The sequence below is a fragment of the Misgurnus anguillicaudatus genome, chromosome 6 (assembly GCF_027580225.2).
Source record: "Misgurnus anguillicaudatus chromosome 6, ASM2758022v2, whole genome shotgun sequence".
Lineage (NCBI taxonomy): Eukaryota > Metazoa > Chordata > Actinopteri > Cypriniformes > Cobitidae > Misgurnus > Misgurnus anguillicaudatus.
The window spans coordinates 24364533-24385011 of NC_073342.2; the positions used below are offsets into that span (position 1 = coordinate 24364533).

Sequence of the window (20479 nt, forward strand, 5' to 3'; positions counted from 1 at the left end):
CGACAGATGCTTATCATACACCTCGGACAACCTCATACATTAAAGGCGGGGTGCTTTGGAAAAGGGAGTCGGGCCGAATACCAGAACACACTTGTAGCCAATCAGCAGTAAGGGGTGTGTCTACTAACCAACATAATTTCCTGGGTTGCGTATGTGTAGGGTGGTCAAATAAAGGTCCAGATTCTATTGGGGTAGGGGCGTGTTTGTTTAGGGGATTTCAGATGTAAACATTGGCTTTCAGAGATCATGCACCCCGCCTTTAATATTTTATCTATGAAGAATATTTGATGATGTATTTCTACTTCAAAAAACAAACTTTAACGCTTTATTTTTTACACCAGGGTTTCCCAAACTGCGTTTCGTGAACTGAGAGAATTACATGTGGTTTAAGTTAATTAAAAAACAATTAATTGCAACAAAATTAAAAAAGGTAAATAAAAAACATAAAAAATTTAAATTAAATTAAATAAAAAATCTAAATTATTTAAATTCTTTTAGAGGATTTAAAAATATTTCCTGTAGAATTATAAAAATTTTTTAGATGATCTTTTAGATGAAAGTTGTCTAGGTACTATGACAAACAAAATTTTAACATTTATCTGGAGAGAAAAAATAAGAACTGCTTACCTGGTAGCCATCTTGAGTGTCACAGTCAATTATGTCCCTTCCAACTATTTTTTTTTTGGAAAATGTTAGTTCCTTGAGGGCTTAAACAATGATTGAAAATTGTTGCGGAGGATAAGAACATTTTTCTTGGACACATTTATATTCCTTATTATTGTCTCTACATTTACTATATATATAGTATGGTCATAACTATGTAAACGATTAAATATTCCCTTTAAAAAAATATTAGGTAAATAATAGGTCAAGGAGTTACAGTTGACAAAATGGTTTGAACATCCCTGGTTTACACAATCACTTATAGCTGTAAGTCAAATCCTTTACCCAATCAAATTCCTTATTATTCCCTTACAGAGTGGTTTTCACCTGTAGTAAACACTTCAGCGTTCATTTTCAACCCGTATAATTTAATTCTGTGTGATTGAGCTGATATTGTCACACTCGGTTAGCCTCTGCGAGCGTTTTATTGGCCCCTATTTTATCCTGTTACACTCTATCCTTCCGTTTATTTCCTTCATTAGTCTGGGCCAGGTTGTCTCACAGTGTGTTTCTTGGATGATGAATATGTTCCAGGACATTATGATGAACCTGGCCAAAGCCGTGGCTAATGCCGCCGCTATGCTGGTGCTGAAGGCCAAGAACGTGGCACAGGTGGCCGAGGACACGGCGCTCCAGAACCGGGTCATCACCGCCGCCACACAGTGCGCTCTGTCCACATCACAGCTGGTGGCGTGCACGAAGGTACTCGCATACTTTTTAGTTGCAAGTGCATGCTTCCGGTAACTTTCTATTGGAGGTCATTTACAATATATTGTGGTTCTCAAAAGTATGGTTAAATTTAATTTAATTAAATTCAAAGTGAAAATTCGGTCATCCTTTACCCTAAAGTTTTCCCAATCCTGTATGAGTTTCTTCAATTAGTTGAACACTAAATAAGGTATTTAGATAAATGATGCATACTTTGCCAGTATATAAATTGACCACTAGTTTATATTAAATCATTCATTTTTTTTATTATTTACCAAAAAGTAGACATTATGTAAAAATGAAAATATTTTCTTTAACCTGAAATCACAACTTTTTTAACCTATTTGGATGTACGCATCCATTCTGTAGGTGGTGAGCCCTACCATCTCATCTCCGGTCTGTCAGGAGCAGCTGGTGGAAGCCGGGCGGCTGGTGGAGCGGTCCGTTGAGGGGTGTGTAAAGGCGTGCCACGCTGCTTCAGAGGAGGGCGAGCTCCTTCGACATGTGAACATGGCAGCAGGAGCCGTCAGCCAGGCTCTCAGTGATCTACTCCAGCACGTGCGGCACTACGCCAGCTGCGGAGAGCCAATCGGAAGATACGATCAGGCCACCGACACCATCATGACAGTAACAGAGAGTATTTTTACGTCGATGGGGGATGCAGGTGAGACCGATATTTGAAGTAAATAGGGGTGTCATGAAGTTTAAAGGGGTCATAGCCTGAAAATCTGACTTTTTCCATGTTTTAGTGCTATAATTGGTCCCCAGTGCTTCTTTCAACCTAAAAAAGGTGAAAAAGAACAACCCAGTAAGCCATTTTTTGCAAACATGTGAAAAATTAGGTCGATCAGATTTCGCCTGTTTTGTGAGGTAGGTAGCAAGGCCAATTACAATAATAACGCCCCCTTAATCTGCACTATCCAACCACGCCACTGCCATTTAATGCAGAGAGAAAGAAAAAAGAATTGACAGCACAATTGCGTTTTAATTGCAACAAACCACCATCATTGCGATCAGTGTTTGCATTTCATCCGATCATTTGCATTTGTAAGGACACACCCAAAAACGGCACATTAATGCTCTGATCTACAAAATAGGAATTTTAACATGCTATAATTATATAATTATCTGTGGGATATTTTAAGCTACAGGGTTCCCACGGGTCCTTGAAATCCTTGAAGTTTGTGAATCTGGGGGGGTCAAGGCCCTTTTGAAAATATACATATATAGATACAGGTCTTTGAAAGTGCTTGAATCTATTTTATGCAAGAAGTTTTCTGGAAAAAAATCCATATTATTCCCTGTGTAGTGTAGGATAATATCATAAAAATTATTTTTAAGACTTTTTAAGCACACATGCTAAACTGTTCGCTTTAAATGCTTATATCTTCTGTATGCGAATGTTGATTCATACCAAAATGCTTTTTTGCATAGTTGTGTTTGACACATGAAAACATCTCCGGTTACGTATGTAACTGTTGTTCCCTGAGAAGGGAACGAGACGCTGCGTCACCCTTGCCATACTTCCTGTGTCCCTGTAACGCCGTCTTTGGCAATATTTTAGATAACGATATACTTCCTGGCTCTTTGTCGTTAAGCCTCACCATTGGTTGAATTTGATATACACATACAGATGCACTTACCCCTGGAGGCATCCCCAAGGTGTCACCGCAGTGACGCAGCGCGAGTTCCCTCAAAAGGGAACTGTAACAATGTATCTTAAAAGGTAACACAATGTAACCTTGCCCTCACTTGAAATGTGTCCCCACATTTAGTCCTTGAATTTGAGGGTATTGGATCTGAAAAGTCCTTGAAAGGTCCTTGAATTTGAAGTTAACTAAGTTTTTTACATTGTACAAGTTGTGGATGTGGTGCTGTGCGGTTCTTAGGGTGGCATTGCTAAGTAAATGCTTACATACGAATCTCAGCTTGGGTCCAAACTTAAAAGGATAGTTCACGCAAAAAGGAAAATTCTGTCATGATTTACTCACCCTCATGTTGAATCACAAAAATGTCTTTGTTCTGATGAGCACAAAGTAAGATCAGAAGCCCCATTGATTTCCATAGTATTCTTTTTTCCTACTATAGATGTTAATGGGGCTTTTGATCGGTTTTGTTACTAACATTCCTAAAAAATATTGTTCTTTGTGTTCATCAGAACAAGAAATGTATACAGGTTTGTAACAACATGAGAGTGAGTAAATGATGACAGATTTTTCATTTTTGTGTGACCTACCCCTTTAAATATAATTCTGAGATTTCCGTCCGATTTATCATTCGCCCAATTGCTTACAAAAGTAATAGCACCGCTCTCAATAAACCATCCATTTTTGGAGCCATTCATGCCCCTAGCATAAACGGTGCAGGATGAGTTACGTGCCAGTGTTTAATAGGTTTAAATCCTCAAACATAAGTATAAGCAACAGTAATAGCAATTACAATAGATGACCTAAACCACAGACGGAGAAATATTGCAGGCTACAGGGAATTTATTTAATAAATGGAAATCTTAGTTAAACAGGCCTACAGTAAACTCACAAGAGAGCCTTAATATCTTTTATTTTCATGGTCCAAACAAAGCATATCTAAGCTTAGAACAGGATTAGCTTTTCCATTTTCACCATTGCACAACAGCGAACCCATTCACAACAGGTTTCCTGGTGTTTCTGCCCTCATTTTGGTGTTAACATGTCTGCCCCCCGCAGTCCTACTTATTGCAACTCACAGTATGTAGATATAAACCGCTATGACTCAAGCTTGAAAAATATCGAGCTTTGTTCGGTCTTCGTATTTCGTCTACGGTGCTTCTGCAAAAAATGTCTTTAGTTTCAACAAAGTTATTTTTGCAAACATTTTTGAGATGTTTGCAAGACGTTATGTCTTTGTTATGGTATGGCCATAAATTCGAAGAATCCTCAAAGGATTCTGTGCTTGCGAGGTTGTCGAAAACATGTCATGCAAAAAAAAAAAAACTGGAGTATCAGATCTGGTCCCAATCATAAACGCCCTGTCTTTGAACTTTTTAAAAGAAAACACATGGCATTAAGGTGCCAGGAGGGTTGGCTACGAGCGCAAAACAAGTAAAACATGGAATGATGTATGACTTGGGCCAACAAGTCGTATGCATGTAAAATTAGTATTTTGAGATTTTGTTAGCATTAAAGTTAACACAAATTTAAAATTAAACCTATTTACTGCATACTTTTATAACTAAAAAAGTGCATACTTCTACACATTGTCCTGGACCACTGTTTTAGGTAATTTACCCTTTCTGAAATCTTGGCTATAGAAGTGCACTAAATTAAAGGACACATATTTACACATTTTTACAAGATGTAATACAAGTCTCAGGTGTGCCTAGAATGTGTTTGTGAAGTTTGACCCCATATATCATTTGTTATAGCATGTCCAAAATGCCCCTACTTCAAAAGACAGTTAGCTCTTTTGGTAAAAAATAGATCTGATTCCTGTGAATACAGTCTGAGACAATTTCCTTAGCCGGATTAGCGCTACAACGTGCTAATGGTGGCTGTGGGCGGGGCTTTATCAGTTTGACGTCACATTAACAAGAAAATCATAATGCATAATATGGGCCCTTTAATGAACGTTAGCATTAAAGGGACACTCCACTTTTTTGAAAATATGCTCATTTTTCTGCTCCCCTAGAGTTAAACATTTGATCACAACTTTTAATTTTCTGTCGGTCTTAGCACACAATGTAACTACAGAAGAGTCAAGTTTTAAATAGGAAAAATATAGAAACTCTTTGGTTATTTTTTAGCGCGATGCTAATGGTCTAATCAGATTCAATGGACTATGCTAAGCTATGCTAAAAGTGGTACCGTCAGACCCGGAGATCTGCTGCATAGGTTCCAAAACGGTAAAAATCAAATGTTTAACTCTAGGGGAGCTGAAAAATGAGCATATTTTCAAAATAAAAGTGGAGTGTCACTTTAATATAATTAGGTTACAGCAATAATACCATATAGCATATATCTTTTTTTGAACCACGCCCACTTTTTACAAACCAGTCAATGACCAATATATTCACATTGAATATTATTTCGTTCCAACATGCATCAAATTATAAAAGTGAAATGCATTGCATTGTCATTTCATGTTGATTCAACAAACATACTATTTTCGCACTGAACATTTTAAACGTTTAAAGGTGAAACACCTCATACTGGCATCACTCTCCCTTGATAATCTTGTCAACGCTTATATTTCTGGATGTACGTAGGTGTACGGGAAATACAGAGACCATTTATGAGAAAATGAGTAGGCGTGCTTTTGAAAGCCCCTTGATCAATGATGTACTTCAGGTCACACGGACGCACAAACGTTTGAGCGCTTCAGTTTCTAAAGCGATATGCAGAGAGACCACAGAGAGATTGATTTTCAGACAAAACGGCTTCAACGCCGCCGGATTCGGCAACATCAAAGAATTGAAGAACGGTTGTAGGGTTATTTGCAGTCTGGAGTCAAGACAGAGCCAACAATATGTCATAAGATCTGCCCACACAACATGATGGAATTATTGTGTTTAAAAAATGTTTATGTGGAGATATCTGATGGCCGGATGGTTGTGCGTTCGCAGGTGAAATGGTACGACAGGCACGGGTTCTGGCCCAGGCCACTTCCGACCTGGTGAATGCCATGCGCTCCGATGCCGAGGCCGAAATCGATGTGGATAATTCAAAGAAGCTGCTGGCGGCTGCCAAGCTGCTGGCCGACGCCACTGCCAGAATGGTGGAGGCTGCAAAGGTATGAAGATGTTGCTAAGACATAACATTTTATGTTAATATTATGCTTAGTGCATGGTACTATGGTGATTTGTATATCGGTCAAAACACAATACTGGGGTAGGTCTGTTGGTAAAATGGACAGTGAATCCATATCCGGTCCCTCCAGAAAAACGTGATTATGCGATCGCATGATTCAATGCATAATCAGCCAAAGTCCGCATATTTATGCGGGGGCTGTATTTTTTTAAATATGCTGCACTTTCGCAGCATAAATTGCAGTTTTCCGCATGCAAAATATGCAGGGCTTGCATGATTTCATAATTTTCGTAGCAAAAACTCACATATATCTTGCATTTACTTCACCCAAGGGCAGCCATGCCCCCTGTTGCCATGACAACGTTATGAAGCGACGTAATTACGCGACGTGATCATCAAAGAAAGCTGCAAAAAGTCCCGCAGTTTTTGCAAGTTCCCGCCATCTTATCGCATCAAATTGCATAAATATCCCGCATATTCACATTTTTTAAGAAAACGTGCCGCAAGATCAAGGATTTTTGCCTGCAACAATTAGAAAAAAACTCTGCGTTTTTCTGGAAGGACTGCATATCACAGACAGAACAGCAATTCCATCTGCAAGTTAAATGTTTTTATTTGAGAAAACGAGTGATTCGTGGTGTGTTGGTAACTGTGTTGCCTAAATTTGTTGCTTTTTCCAAATGGACATAATGTTGTTTTCACATTAGTGGTGCAATTGCCATCATAAATGGTTGATGGTATCTCATTGGTTTCTCTTCTAATGTGCCCAGTGCCCAGATTTAATTTTGCAATTACATTTGAATAAATATTTCAAATGAAAGGTGGGCGTGTGAGGTGCCACACACGTCCTGAAAGGGAAGCCTAAATATTTTGATCGCCCCCTGTTGGCTGGCAGTGGTATAAACGTTAACCCCACCCTCTTTTGTAAATGATTGGGCAAAACTTAAAATTTAATTGAAACTTAAATAAATAAACTAAATTAATGTTTTTTTAAATGTTAGTTGTTTCTTATCACGTTGATGAACTTTTAAGTTTTCAATATTTTCAAATAAGTTCGGTTTAAGTTAGTTATTAGATGATATTAATAGGGGGTGTGGTGACTTAAAGAGACACAAGGCAGCATTTTTATGTTAATAAATCATCTTCGTAAGTCGGTATATGGTTAAATGACTCATTACATGACGAATGAAGACTCTCTCGCCCGCCCCTACCGTCTGTAGGAAGAATACCCCACTTGCAAGTTCGCTGTATCCGACCCGGTGTCCTTCAGTCTCGTATAGTCTCAGATATAGAAAGCATTTACTCCCAGACACTAGGGGGAGCTAGTAGAGAAATAATACTCAGACTTGCCTTGTGTCCCTTTAATTAGTCTGTTAGTGTTTGAGTCAAATGGGAAAATGGGCGGGCCAGAAAAATGCAGCTCCACCTCACGATCACTACTGTGCAGGTTCCGACATCGGCACAAGATGTCACCGGCCAAATGTCTATGGAGATGCATTGTCCATCTTTTCACAGTCTATGTTTTGTACCAAAACGTAAGTGACTTAATTCATCGACTGGCCGCCAGGGGCTGGCTCCAAAAGGGAGTCAATTCCCATAGACCTCCATGTTAAAATACCCAACTTTAGAGCAGAAAATACAGCCTGGTACAAAAAGTGTTTTTGGTCTGTATAGCTAATTTTGCCCTTCATGACAACTGTGAGGGTGGTGAATTTTTTTGTAACTCATCCGTTTAAATTATATTAAGCCTTAAAGTTCTGCATAATTAAGGGTGTGGCTACTTGAGTGACGGTTGAACTGCCACTGTCTAACGGTGGTCGCCTAAACTCAAAATACATTATAAAAAAAACTTGGCTGAGGCAGGCATAGATATGTATAAAGGCTAGATGGCTCAAGGCGGAGTCCCTAACGGCATCACCTGGCGGCCATCTTACGACAGGGCGCTCGCTCACTCGTAGCATTGAGTTACATGGTGCAGGTACTTTTAAATGACCATAACTTGCTCAATTTTCTACCGATTTTCAAACGGTTTGGATTTTTACAAACGTTATTAACGTGGCTATAATTCTGGATGCTTTAACATGTTTCATGAATTTATTTTTTATTTTTAGTAATGGTATGCAGTGTCATAGGTACATCTTTGACGTTTATAACAAACCAAACCGTTTGAAAATCGGTAAAAAATTAAGCAAGTGGTGGTCATTTGAAAGTACCTGCATCATTGGGGCTCGGTGCTGCGAGTGAGCGGGCGCCCTGTCGTAAGATGGCCGCCAAAATGCGGACGTTGCACTCCATTGGCCAGCAGCGCGGACGAGCCATCTAGCCTTTATACATATCTATGGAGGCAGGTATCGAACCCGGGCCTGTCACTAGAATTGAGAAAGGCGGGCATGGTTTCAGCAACCAGCCACTTCAGCTTCACCCACGTCCCGCCTCTTTACCCATTTTTATATATCCGCGAGTGATGTGCGGTGACGCGCGGCCAACTACTATTGGCTTTAAAAACGACCTTCAGAAACCTATGGGTGACGTCAAGGACACTACGTCCATCTTTTTTTACAGTCTATGGTTTTGACCCATATTTGTATATACAGTATATAAGCAAATCCAATGCAGCATAAGAATAAGACGACATAATCTATATTTTCTTTATAGTGTTTGTTTGAGCTCTTAATTTCTCAATCAAAATACAAAAATGCTAGTTTATTGTTCCATAACCATGATTGGCGACCATCTCCGTGGAACCTAAAAAGCCCCGAGCCATGATTTCATGATGTAGATCAAGAGAAGATGAGCTGGGCCACCGAAATGATTGTCAGCCCCCCTTAGCAACCCATAAGCATACAGTAAATGGTCAGGATGTGCTTAATATGCGGACATGAAATGGTTTGTTAGGCACATTTGATCCGTGATGCATTAATCCCAACGTCGCTGTCGTTATTCAATGTAAAGATGAGGAATTCGCCGCAGCCGGTTACCTTGGTAACAGAAATAGAGCAGACAGCCCTTAATTCCTCTTTGCATTGTGTGTTTTTTATGCACCGTAAATGTGCGGATGGCAGAGTGTCTTTGATGTTTTTACCTTCACATGGAGCCTAAAAATGTCTCTTGAAATGATCTATCAAATTCATTTTATTCAATAATGTGACCCTGTCTATAAAATAGCCACTCTTGGATTCTGATTGGTCAATACAGCTTTATGTCACTTCTGTGTATATTTTCATTTAGCTTTGCAAACTACATTAAATGCATTATATATCCAGTAATTACTGAATTGCATCCGAGCAGGGGGCGGCCGCGTACCCGGAAAATGAAGACCAGCAGCAGAGGCTGCGTGAGGCTGCCGAAGGGCTGCGAGTCGCCACCAACGCAGCTGCTCAAAACGCCATTAAGAAGAAGCTTATTCACCGACTGGAGGTGAGGAGACGTTTTAAATGCATTATCCTCCCCCTTTCTGTTCAGCGCGGCACTCTGTGTTTGCTCCTCTTTGCCGACACACACTTTCAAATATGGTGAATTATAGTGGTGTGAAAGATGCTAATGAAATGTACAAATGGGGACTACAGTATATGCCCTTAAAGGAACAGAATACCAAAATGTTTGGAAAAAACTACCAAAAAAGTGGCGTACTACACGTATTTACGTGTATTTGTTTGTTTTTCTAGTAACATGACAATTAAATATGCCATTTATTCATATTTATGCATAATTCTTCAATTAAAGGGATAGTTCACCCAAAAATAAAGATAATGTCATTAATGACTCACCCTCATGTCGTTCCAAACTCGTAAGACCTTTGTTCATCTTCGGAAACACAGTTTAAGGTGTTTTATATTTAGTCCGAGAGCCAGTTGACCCTTCATTGAAAATCTATGGAAGATATACAGTCCATGTCCAGAAAGGTAATAAAAACATCATCAAAGTAGTCCATGTGACATCAGTGGGTCAGTTAGAAATGTGTTGAAGCATCGAAATACATTTTGGTCCAAAAATAACAAAAATTCAGACTTTTTTCAGCATTGTCTTCCTTTTCCGTGTCTGTTGTGAAGCACATATGTGAGACTAAAGTCGCGTGACTGCTGTGACGCGGATGATGTGTTATCCTCAGACATGTTTGCGAAGTTTTTTTTTTCTTCAAAATTGCAGCGTGTGTCTCCCTCAGACGGTAAACGAAGCCTGGGCGCACAAAAAAAACAGCTGGGGCGCACCAGATAACACGTCAGCCATGTCACTGCAGTCACGTGACTTTAGTCTTGGGCATGCGCTTCACAACAGACGCGGAAGAGAAGACAATGCTGAATAAAGTCGTAATTTTTGCTATTTTTAGACCAAAATGTATTTTCGATGCTTCAACACATTCTAACTGATCCACTGATGTCACATGGACTACTTTGATGATGTTTTTATTACCTTTTTGGACATGGACAGTATATCGTCCATAGATTTTCAATGAAGTGTCAACAAGCTCTCAGACTAAATACAAAACATCTTAAATTGTGTTATGAAGACGAACGGAGGTTTTACGAGTTTGGAACGACATGGTGGTGAGTCATTAATGACATTATTTTCATTTTTGGGTGAACTATCCCTTTAATGCCACGATTCTCCCAGATCAATACCAATGAACGGCGTCATTGACTGATTCTTTATGCAGCGTTTGTGCTATTTAATGCAATTGTAATTACATTTGCAATATCTACTACAGAATGCAGCAAAGCAGGCTGCAGCGGCTGCGACGCAGACCATCGCAGCGGCTCAGAATGCAGCTGCATCCAACAAGAACACCATGTCACATCAGCAGCTAGTGCTCAGCTGCAAGGTATTGTGGGTAAAATATTATTCTGAAAGTTTCATATATTTTGTTTAGAACATTATACGAATTTATACAACCATACTTTTATGTTTATTTCGTTTGTGGATGGATTTAGGCTGTAGCAGATCATATTCCACATCTGGTCCAGGGAATGAGGGGCAGTCAGGCCCACCCTGAAGACCTCGGTGCTCAGTTGGCACTTATCTTTGCCAGCCAGAGTTTTCTACAGGTATCTTGTACATTTGTTTATTGTAGCAGCCTCTCAATTCAAAGGCATTGAGTTGTTCACCTAGGTTGTTTTGTTGATGTTTGTTTTGTTGTTTGTCTACAGCCCGGCAGTAAAATGGTGACGTCGGCTAAATCGGCCGTTCCGACGGTAACTGACCAGGCAGCTGCGATGCAACTCGGCCAGTGTGCCAAAAACCTGGCCACGTGCCTTGCAGAACTGCGGACAGCTGCGCAAAAGGTACTGGACTCACAATGCATTGCTTTAAAGTAAATCATTCAGTAACAGGCTCATTTTTCACAAACATCCTCTCCTCAGCGTATGAATAGATAATTTAGGCACTGAAAGGTAGCAGATACAAAAGTCACATGCATTGACATAATTTTTGTTATATTTCAAATAAGTTTTATGGAGTATAAATAATCTTATACCACAGTTGAATGCTTTATTCTGATCGGTTAAGAAATGTTCCACGGGTATGTATTATTTTTCGATAAACGCACACTTAACCTGTCAAATGTTTTAAGATGTAAATTAAGTCTTTGGTGTCCCCAGAGTACATATTTGAAGTTTTAGCTCAAAATACCATATAGATAGTTTATTATAACATGTTAAAATTGCCACTTTTTAGGTGTGAGCAAAAATGTGCCAATTTGGGTGTGTCCTTTAAAATGCAAATGAGCTGATCTCTGCACTAAATGACAGTGCCGTAGTTGGAAAGATCAGATTAAGGGCCCAGTTTTATTATTATTATAAGATCCCCTTCTGACATCACAAGGGGAGCCAAATTTTAATGATCTATTTTTTCACATGCTTGCAGAGAATGGTTTACCAAAACTAAGATGCTGAGTTGATTTTACACATTTTCTAGGTTTATAGAAGCACTGTGGACCCAATTATAGCACTTAAACACGGAAAAAGTCTGATGTTCATGATATGTCCCCTGTAAAATAACCACCAGAGCAATGTCTGTGGTAACCGCGGAAAAATTGACTTCGGACTTTTGAATTATGTAAAAAATAATGCACACTCGCGGTGTAACGGCACGACGGGAATTCAATGTCCTATTGTCAACAGAATAGATTGGTATTAACCTATTAGTGTTCCTGTAGCTTAATTGATAAAGCATTGCATTAACGTAGCAAAGGTCATGGGTTTGATTCCCAGTGCAAACACACATACTGATAAAACATGCATACGTTGAATGCACTCCAAGCGTCTGCCATATGCATAAATTTAATTGTAATAAATTGGTGGGTGATGTTTTATGAAAATTTTTGTTTGTGTCATAGGCTCATGAAGCGTGTGGTCCTCTAGAGATCGACTCTGCGCTTAATGCTGTTCAGTCTTTGAAGAGTGAGCTACAGGATGCAAAAATGGCTGCATTAGATGGACAACTCAAGCCATTACCTGGAGAATCAGTAATTATTACATATTATACAAATACATACAAGTTTGTATTTTATTCTATCACACCTGTTGGACTTACGTTTAACATTCCTGTATGTGTAGCTAGAAAAGTGTGCCCAGGATCTGGGAAGTACATCCAAAGCTGTGGGCTCTTCCATGGCCCAGCTGCTGACCTGTGCCGCCCAGGGCAATGAACATTATACTGGTAAGATGACCTCTGTGAATTAACTATATACACTGCAAAAATGACTTTCTTACTAAGTGTTTCTGTCTTGTTTTCAGTAGAAATATTTAAATATGATTAAATCAAGATGATTAGCAAAATGACCTAAGAAAATAAGTCTAGTTTTTAGACAAAAAAAAAAACAATTTAAAGGAATAGTCTACTCATTTTCAATATTAAAATATGTTATTACCTTAACTAAGAATTGTTGATACATCCCTCTATCATCTGTGTGCGTGCACGTAAGCGCTGGAGCGCGCTGCGACGCTTCGATAGCATTTAGCTTAGCCCCATTCATTCAATGCTACCATTTAGAGATAAAGTTAGAAGTGACCAAACACATCAACGTTTTTCCTATTTAAGACGAGTAGTTATACGAGCAAGTTTGGTGGTACAAAATAAAACGTAGCGCTTTTCTAAGCAGATTTAAAAGAGGAACTATATTTTATGGCGTAATAGCACTTTTGGGAGTACTTCGACTCGCCTGAAAAGTCCGCTCCCCTTCTCACTCTCATAATGGGAGAGGGAGGGTGTTACTGCGCCGAGTCGAAGTACTCCCAAAAGTGCTATTACGCCATACAATATAGTTCCTCTTTTAAATCCGCTTAGAAAAGCGCTACGTTTTATTTTGTACCACCAAACTTGCTCGTATAACTACTCGTCTTAAATAGGAAAAACGTTGATGTGTTTGGTCACTTCTAACTTTATCTCTAAATGGTACCATTGAATGAATGGGGCAAAGCTAAATGCTATCGAAGCGTCGCAGCGCGCTCCAGCGCTTACGTGCACACACACAGATGATAGAGGGATGTATCAACAATTCTTAGTTAAGGTAATAACATATTTTAATATTGAAAATGAGTAGACTATTCTTTAAGTGAAATTGTGGTTAAAACAAGCAAATATATCTGCCAATTGGGTGAGTAATTTTTTCTTGAATTAAGGGTGTTTAAGAAAAAAGTTAAAAAAAGTTATTTTATTTATTTATTTGCTTGTTTTAAGCACAAATTCACTTAAATTGTATATTTTTTGTCTAAAAACTAGACTTATTTTCTTAGATATTGGTACTGAAAACAAGAAAAAAATTAAGAAGGTAATTGTTTGCAGTGTATAAAACAAAAGACTAGTTAGTATCAAAAAGTGATGTGTGCAACATGATTTACACAAGTAGGACATCATTTGTATTAACCAATCATTGCCCTACATTTTTAGAGGGATTTGATTGGTTGATAGAAATTGTTTGCTCATTGAACATTTGCTTCTGTCAACCTTTTGCAGAAATGTCACAACAGTAAGCCGGCATTTCAAAATCCAGCTGCGTTTTCCCAAATTAAATGGCTGAAAACTGGGAACTGATAGATCTTGTTACCTACACCACCCATCAATTTTTCACTCTCTCTGGCTGGATTGCTGTTCTCAGGGGAGCTCCTGAAGACAGATTTTCATAGCACGGTCGAACAAACCCCTCCTCTTCCACCCAAACTTCTGCAGCCGAGGGTATAACAAACCCGCGTCCCTCATTAGTTTTATTTTCGCCGGATTTAACATACCATCAGCAATTGGGCTTTACTTGGCTGGATAATGCAATTTGCCTGCATTCACCTTTTACACTTTCTCGCTTTCTGTTCTATAAGTAAAGGCCAGATCCCATATGGCGCCTCATTTTCCCTCCACACTCATTTGTTGTAACAGCAGGGGCGTTGTAGGTCAGCCATGCGCCAAAATGAGGCTGAAAGCTTTATTTGGAACGAAAAGTTGGGCTTGTGCTTTGCATCGCGGCCTGAATGTGTCTCTCATTTTGCAGTACTGTTTATGGGACTTTTACGTAAAGCATTCGGAAAGGAGTGATCCAGAAGTGTAGTTAGTGAATATGTTGCTCATTTAAAATGCAGAGTAACGATACAAAATTGCACACTAGTGATCAACCGATATCGTTTTTTCAAGGGCTTATGGCCAGTATAATATGAATATGATGCGATTTAGAGTAGTATAAGTGATAGGGATGTAAAAAAAACTTTGTTTTTTTTAACATTATGACTTTTATCAGATACTGGGAATTATCTCACTGGTTTGGAATATATTTTCGTTTATCCGAAATCGTAATGTATCAGCTGATATTTGTGACCACTGTACCACAGAACCAGTCATATAAGGGTCAATAAAAAAAGCTTTCTATTGATGTATGGTTTGTTAGGATAGGACAATATTTGGCTGAGATATAACCATTTGAAAATCAGGAATGTGAGGGTGCAAGAAAATCAAAATATTAGTTGTCCTAAAGAAGTCTTTGGCAACACAAATTAATAATTATAAATATATTTTTGATATATTTACAGTAGGAAATGTATAAAATCTCTTCATGGCACACAAAGTTTACTTAATATCCTAAGGATTTTTGGCATGAAAACGATAATTTTGACGCATACAATTAGGGCTGGGCAAAAAATTGATATTTCGATTAATCGTTTTTTTCCCGTGGTCGATTCAAAATCGATTCTCAAAGGCCACAAATTTATTTATTTTTTTCATATTTATTTCCGCAAACATTGAACGTAAGATTAATCTAATTACTAATCTTCTTCACTACATGTGACCCTCTTTTTTGCTTTGCGCGATGTTACCAAGGAGCAAGAGGCGAGCCTGTCATTCATTCATTCAGTGCTTAATATGGCGGTTTTAGGTGCTTCGTTGACGTTGATGCCACTTTCACATAAAAAGTCAGAGGTATGGAAGCATTTCACCAAATTTCGCAAACAAGACTACAACGATAGTGTTGTGGCTTTTAATTTCTTGTTCACTGTTCTTTTTTATAAATATTGTATTTGGAGTTGAATCGAGAATCGAGTATAAAAATCAGCCCGAGAATCGGAATCGAAACCCGAATCGATTTGATAGCTTGCGAATCGAAAACGAATCGATTTGGAGATCTGAATCGATACCCAGCCCTACATACAATGTATTTATGGCTATTGCTACAAATATACCCGTGCGACTTATGACTGGTGTTGTGGTCCAGGGTCACATCTCATGCTTAATATCATCCGATTACAACAACAATGTATATATAACAGTATTTAATATTTCCAATATGCTTTTCTGTAACTCAGCTGGTTTAACATAGAAACAGAGAATAGAGAATAATTGGTTTTGGCAATTTATTTTTCATTTATATTCAATCTTTCAGCATATATGCTTTTATCCAATGCATGTTTTAAGACTAAATAAGTGTAGAAGTTTAAAGGATTGCTCCACTTTCATAAAAAAAACATCCGGTAACACTTTACTTGAAGGGGTGTTCATAAGACTGACATGACACCTTTATAATCATGACATTAAACATGTCATGAACATAAAGAAGATTTTATGCACGTTTATGACAACTGTCATGAAGTGTAATTTGTTCGATTATGTCATTTTTATTGCAAAGATGAAATTGTTTGAGATGTCTTTGTTATGACAACTTGATATTAACCAATACATCATAACTTGTCATTACCAAGACAACATAACTGACCACTTTTTACCAGTGATACAAATTGAATTTGTCAGTAAAATGTCATTAAGTGTTAATACCCTTTAAAATAGTATGTCAAACAGCGTCATTTTTCTTGACCTCAACTACAGTGGTACAAATGTAATTTCTCATTAAAACGATAAAATAAAATAAAACATCCAATATTAAAAATAATACTAATTAAAATTGATAATATTATATTTTATTGCATTTGGAGACCGAATCACCTAAAATTAAATGAAAACAGTACAATAATGAATTTACCAGTAAATACTGTCTACTGGACTCGCGTTTAACTTGCGCTGTATGGGTCGGTTCATGTGGCAGGTGTAGCTGCGAGAGAAACGGCTCAAGCCTTGAGGACGCTGGCCCTGGCGGCGAGAGGAGTGGCCGCGAGCAGCGTGGAGCCCCAGGCCGCCGCCGGCATGCTGGACTCCGCCTGTCATGTGATGGAGGGCTCAGCCATGCTAATCCACGAAGCCCACCAAGCCCTGGTGTGCCCTGGTGATGCCGAAAGCCAGCAGAGACTAGCGCAGGTGGGAACTTGTAAATGAATTGGACATTACACGCATTCAATCTTTGAACACTGCAACATAGATAAATGTCATCAAGTAGGCAGTTTTCATAGTACATAGAGATGTCAAGATCCAAGCTGGGGAGCGCAATAATGTTTCTTCGTCTTCAGGTAGCATGCACTGCAGGACCTGTGCTGTGTGCTTATACTAGTATGCACAATAAGTATGTACTTTTTTGTATATGCTAGTAAAGTATGTACATTTGAATGCGTAGCAAAAGAGTTTAGTAAGTACTGGGACATGCTAACACATAACAGAAGTAACGGTTGTTGCATGCCTAGACATTGCGATCAGCTTTTCTTAATTTATTATGTTTTGTGCATGATTTACTACAAAATGTATTATTAATTCAGTGAATCATCACTTATTTGATTTATTAATTCAATATAGGGTCACTAAAATATGCCCTGTCCCAAGTTGTGGGTAATAGCAGCCGCTAAAGTATTCCTGGATCAGCACCCAAACCATCTGGGTACTTTAAAGGGGACAGAGAATGAAAAACCATTTTTACCTTGTCTTTGTTGAATAATGGTAGTCTACCCACATTCACAAACATACAAAAAGTGCTAAACATGCTAAACATCTCAGTCTCATAGAAATTCCTCTTTTAGAAATGTCAGCCAGAAAACAGCCAAACAGAAAAACTAATGCTTATGACATCACAGGCATCTAACTGCCTTCCACTTTAAAATAATTGGCTACATTTTTTGAGTGGCAGCAAAGTCAGCCAATCAGTAATGAGATTGCAAGTTAAGCTAGTAGGGGGAGCCAAATAGGTGCAAAACCACTTGTTTAAAATCACCCACCCTAATAGAGCTTTCTTAGAGAGGTTTTTAGAAAGCTTCTAAGGCATTACAGACCCAAACATTTTTTTTTTGTCTACATGTCACATCACAGAACAAGGATAAATACTCCGTTCAATCATTCTATGTCACCTTTAAGGATACTCATATTTCGGCATACTACTGTATGATCTAAAATACACCCTATTTAGGATAAATATGTTAAACTGAGCCGTTTTCCATTGCATGTCTTTCTTGCTGGCCTGCTTTATAAAAGGCATGCCTCTTGACTCTCGCAGGTTCCTTTGGGACACGAACATATTGGTTGGCATATGTCTGTGACAGTGGCATAAATTAGAGACACAAATTTCTCTGTTCTGCTAAGGGGATGATTTGAATTTTAAATTCGCAGTGAATCTCCCCGGGCCATCATAGAGTTATTGGAGGGAACGTGTGTGTTTTTGCTTTCTCTCAGGTGGCGAAGGCCGTGTCTCACTCCCTCAATAACTGCGTTAACTGCTTACCTGGACAGAAGGATGTGGACATGGCTCTTAGGAGCATCGGAGAGGCCAGTAAGAAACTTCTTGTGGAAAATGTAAGTTGTCCTTTGATTCATAAGGGAATTTTTCATATGTATCCAATACAGACATGTATAAATGAATGGAGAGCGACTTTTCTATATAATGAATGTAAATGGATCTGTTGGTGCTTTTATATCCTTTTTGGCTGTATGTTAAAATTCAAAAGTGCAAATTCATCTGTCATTTGGCACTGTAGTTAATATCCAAATTGGGTGGTTGCTCAGGTATGCTCAAAAACCATGAAAATAACCACAAAATACAATCCAGAATATGTTTATAAACGTTCTTATTCCACACAATCGTATAATTGTATCCTTTCCTGGCCGTCCAGCTTCCTCCGTGCTCCAAATCCTTCCAGGAGGCACAGACGGATCTGAACCACACAGCAGCCGAGTTGAACCACTCTGCTGGAGATGTGGTGCAGTCGACCCGGGGTACCAGCAGTCAGCTGGCCGTAGCCTCTGGAAAGTTCAGCCACGACTTCGATGACTTTCTAGATGCTGGCATTGAGATGGCCGGACACACTCAGGTATTGACATCCTTACGTTTTTAGGTAAATTGAGAATAATCTAAATACTCTTTATTGGCTAAGAAATTGTATATTGCATTATTTTTTAGTTTTCTCTGTATGTGGGTCATTAGCCTCTTTCACACAGTAATTCTGGTAAATTACCATGAATTTACCAGAATGAATTTACCAGTAAATACAAAAATGTGCTGTTCACTCACGCAGTGGCGTTCCGTTATTTTACCAGTAAGACATCATTCACACATCAGTATCAAAATACCGGTAAATTCGTTGAGAAAGCGGAAGTACCTGTAGCACGCGGCGAGCTCAGTGTTGTATTTGTAAACAATCCACGTCGTTCATATCCACGGTCCGTATTTTGCTGTTTTCACGTCTGTGGTAAACAGTCGCGAAGTTGCTCATGACCAAACAACATTGAATGAGACGACGTCAAACCGAAAATGCGTTTTTAACAACACTACTGTTTGCACGTTAGGCTTCACAGAGGGCGTGCTAAGGACGTCGGCAATTCGGCGGTAAGCTGTTTTAAACAACTTTGGTGAAGAAATGTGGACGTAAACTTCAGGTGTGCTCAACTTTCAAGCAGCATGTGTGTGGAAACGTCCGTAAACAGTGCGGGGGTAAACGCGTCATCTGTATTAAAACGCTATGATTGGCCCGAAGCTGTCAGCACGGTCTGACGTCGTCCGTTCTAAATGCCGGTAATCCTATAATTTTCGTTCACACATAGCGCTTACCGGTAAATTACTGGTAATCTTATAACCTGTCTTACTGGTAAATTGGGAGCACTGATTTACCGGAAAGGTTCTGTTCACACATGATCTGTTAACTGCAATTTACCAGTAAATTACCAGTAAAGACTGTATGTGTGAAAGGGACTATTGACAAAAACAGTTTCTCAAGATAAGCAATTCAAAAATCTTTTTAAAAAACTTGACTTGTTTTAAAAGCATGCATCAGTAGGGCTGGACGATATGGCCAAAATTTTTAGCATTATATACTTCTTAATTTCTGTCGATACGGTATAAATCCGATAACGGTAAGCATTTTAAAAAAGCCTCAGGAAACACTGCCAAGAATGCCTGCAATGAATCTCTGAACCAAAAACAAACCTCTGAAAAAATTAATTTGCCAATGAAATAGGGAGGCACCGAAATGAAAATTCTTGGCCGAAACCGAAAACCGAAAAAAGGAAACCAAGGCTGAAAAAACGGTTTCGGAAACACCGAAAGAAATTATTATGGCAATTATTAGTACAATTGCATTTATGGCTATCACTGTGTACTAAATTTACTAGGGGTGTGTGAAAGATAAAAAAACTCACAGTTCGGATCACATTACAGTTTTTGAGGCACAGATCAGATTATTTTTCGGATCAGCAAAAAGCAGGTGGGAAAAATCTAATAAACAAAAAAGAAATTGCAAACATTTATAAAAAGAACAAAGTTGTACATTAATAATGTCTGAAATTAGCATTAGGTACAGAAATCAAATTAAATGAATCATAACACGATAAATTAAATATATTATTATTTTTAGAGCTATTTATCTCTTTGTCATGGGTTGTTTGATTAACATTAATGACACAGACTTAAGTAGGTTAATCTGACTGTAATCTATACATACATACACTTAAGACATAAACAAATGTTTTTATTAGAAAAAGAATAC

General features: G+C 38.5%; 1 protein-coding gene across 3 annotated transcripts in view; it reads left to right on the forward strand.

The window, feature by feature from the left end:
• The window catches only part of tln2b (talin 2b), a 170519-nt gene that overhangs the window by 100280 nt on the left and 49760 nt on the right, over window positions 1-20479 (forward strand). For all 3 annotated transcript variants that reach the window (XM_073868820.1, XM_073868821.1, XM_073868822.1), the window contains exons 18-29: window positions 1198-1365; window positions 1741-2035; window positions 5972-6138; window positions 9444-9572; window positions 10861-10974; window positions 11084-11197; window positions 11300-11434; window positions 12487-12615; window positions 12707-12809; window positions 16669-16877; window positions 18174-18293; window positions 18611-18808. In XM_073868820.1, the coding sequence (XP_073724921.1) occupies window positions 1198-1365; window positions 1741-2035; window positions 5972-6138; window positions 9444-9572; window positions 10861-10974; window positions 11084-11197; window positions 11300-11434; window positions 12487-12615; window positions 12707-12809; window positions 16669-16877; window positions 18174-18293; window positions 18611-18808 (1881 nt within the window). The remainder of the gene's footprint in view (window positions 1-1197; window positions 1366-1740; window positions 2036-5971; window positions 6139-9443; window positions 9573-10860; window positions 10975-11083; window positions 11198-11299; window positions 11435-12486; window positions 12616-12706; window positions 12810-16668; window positions 16878-18173; window positions 18294-18610; window positions 18809-20479) is intronic.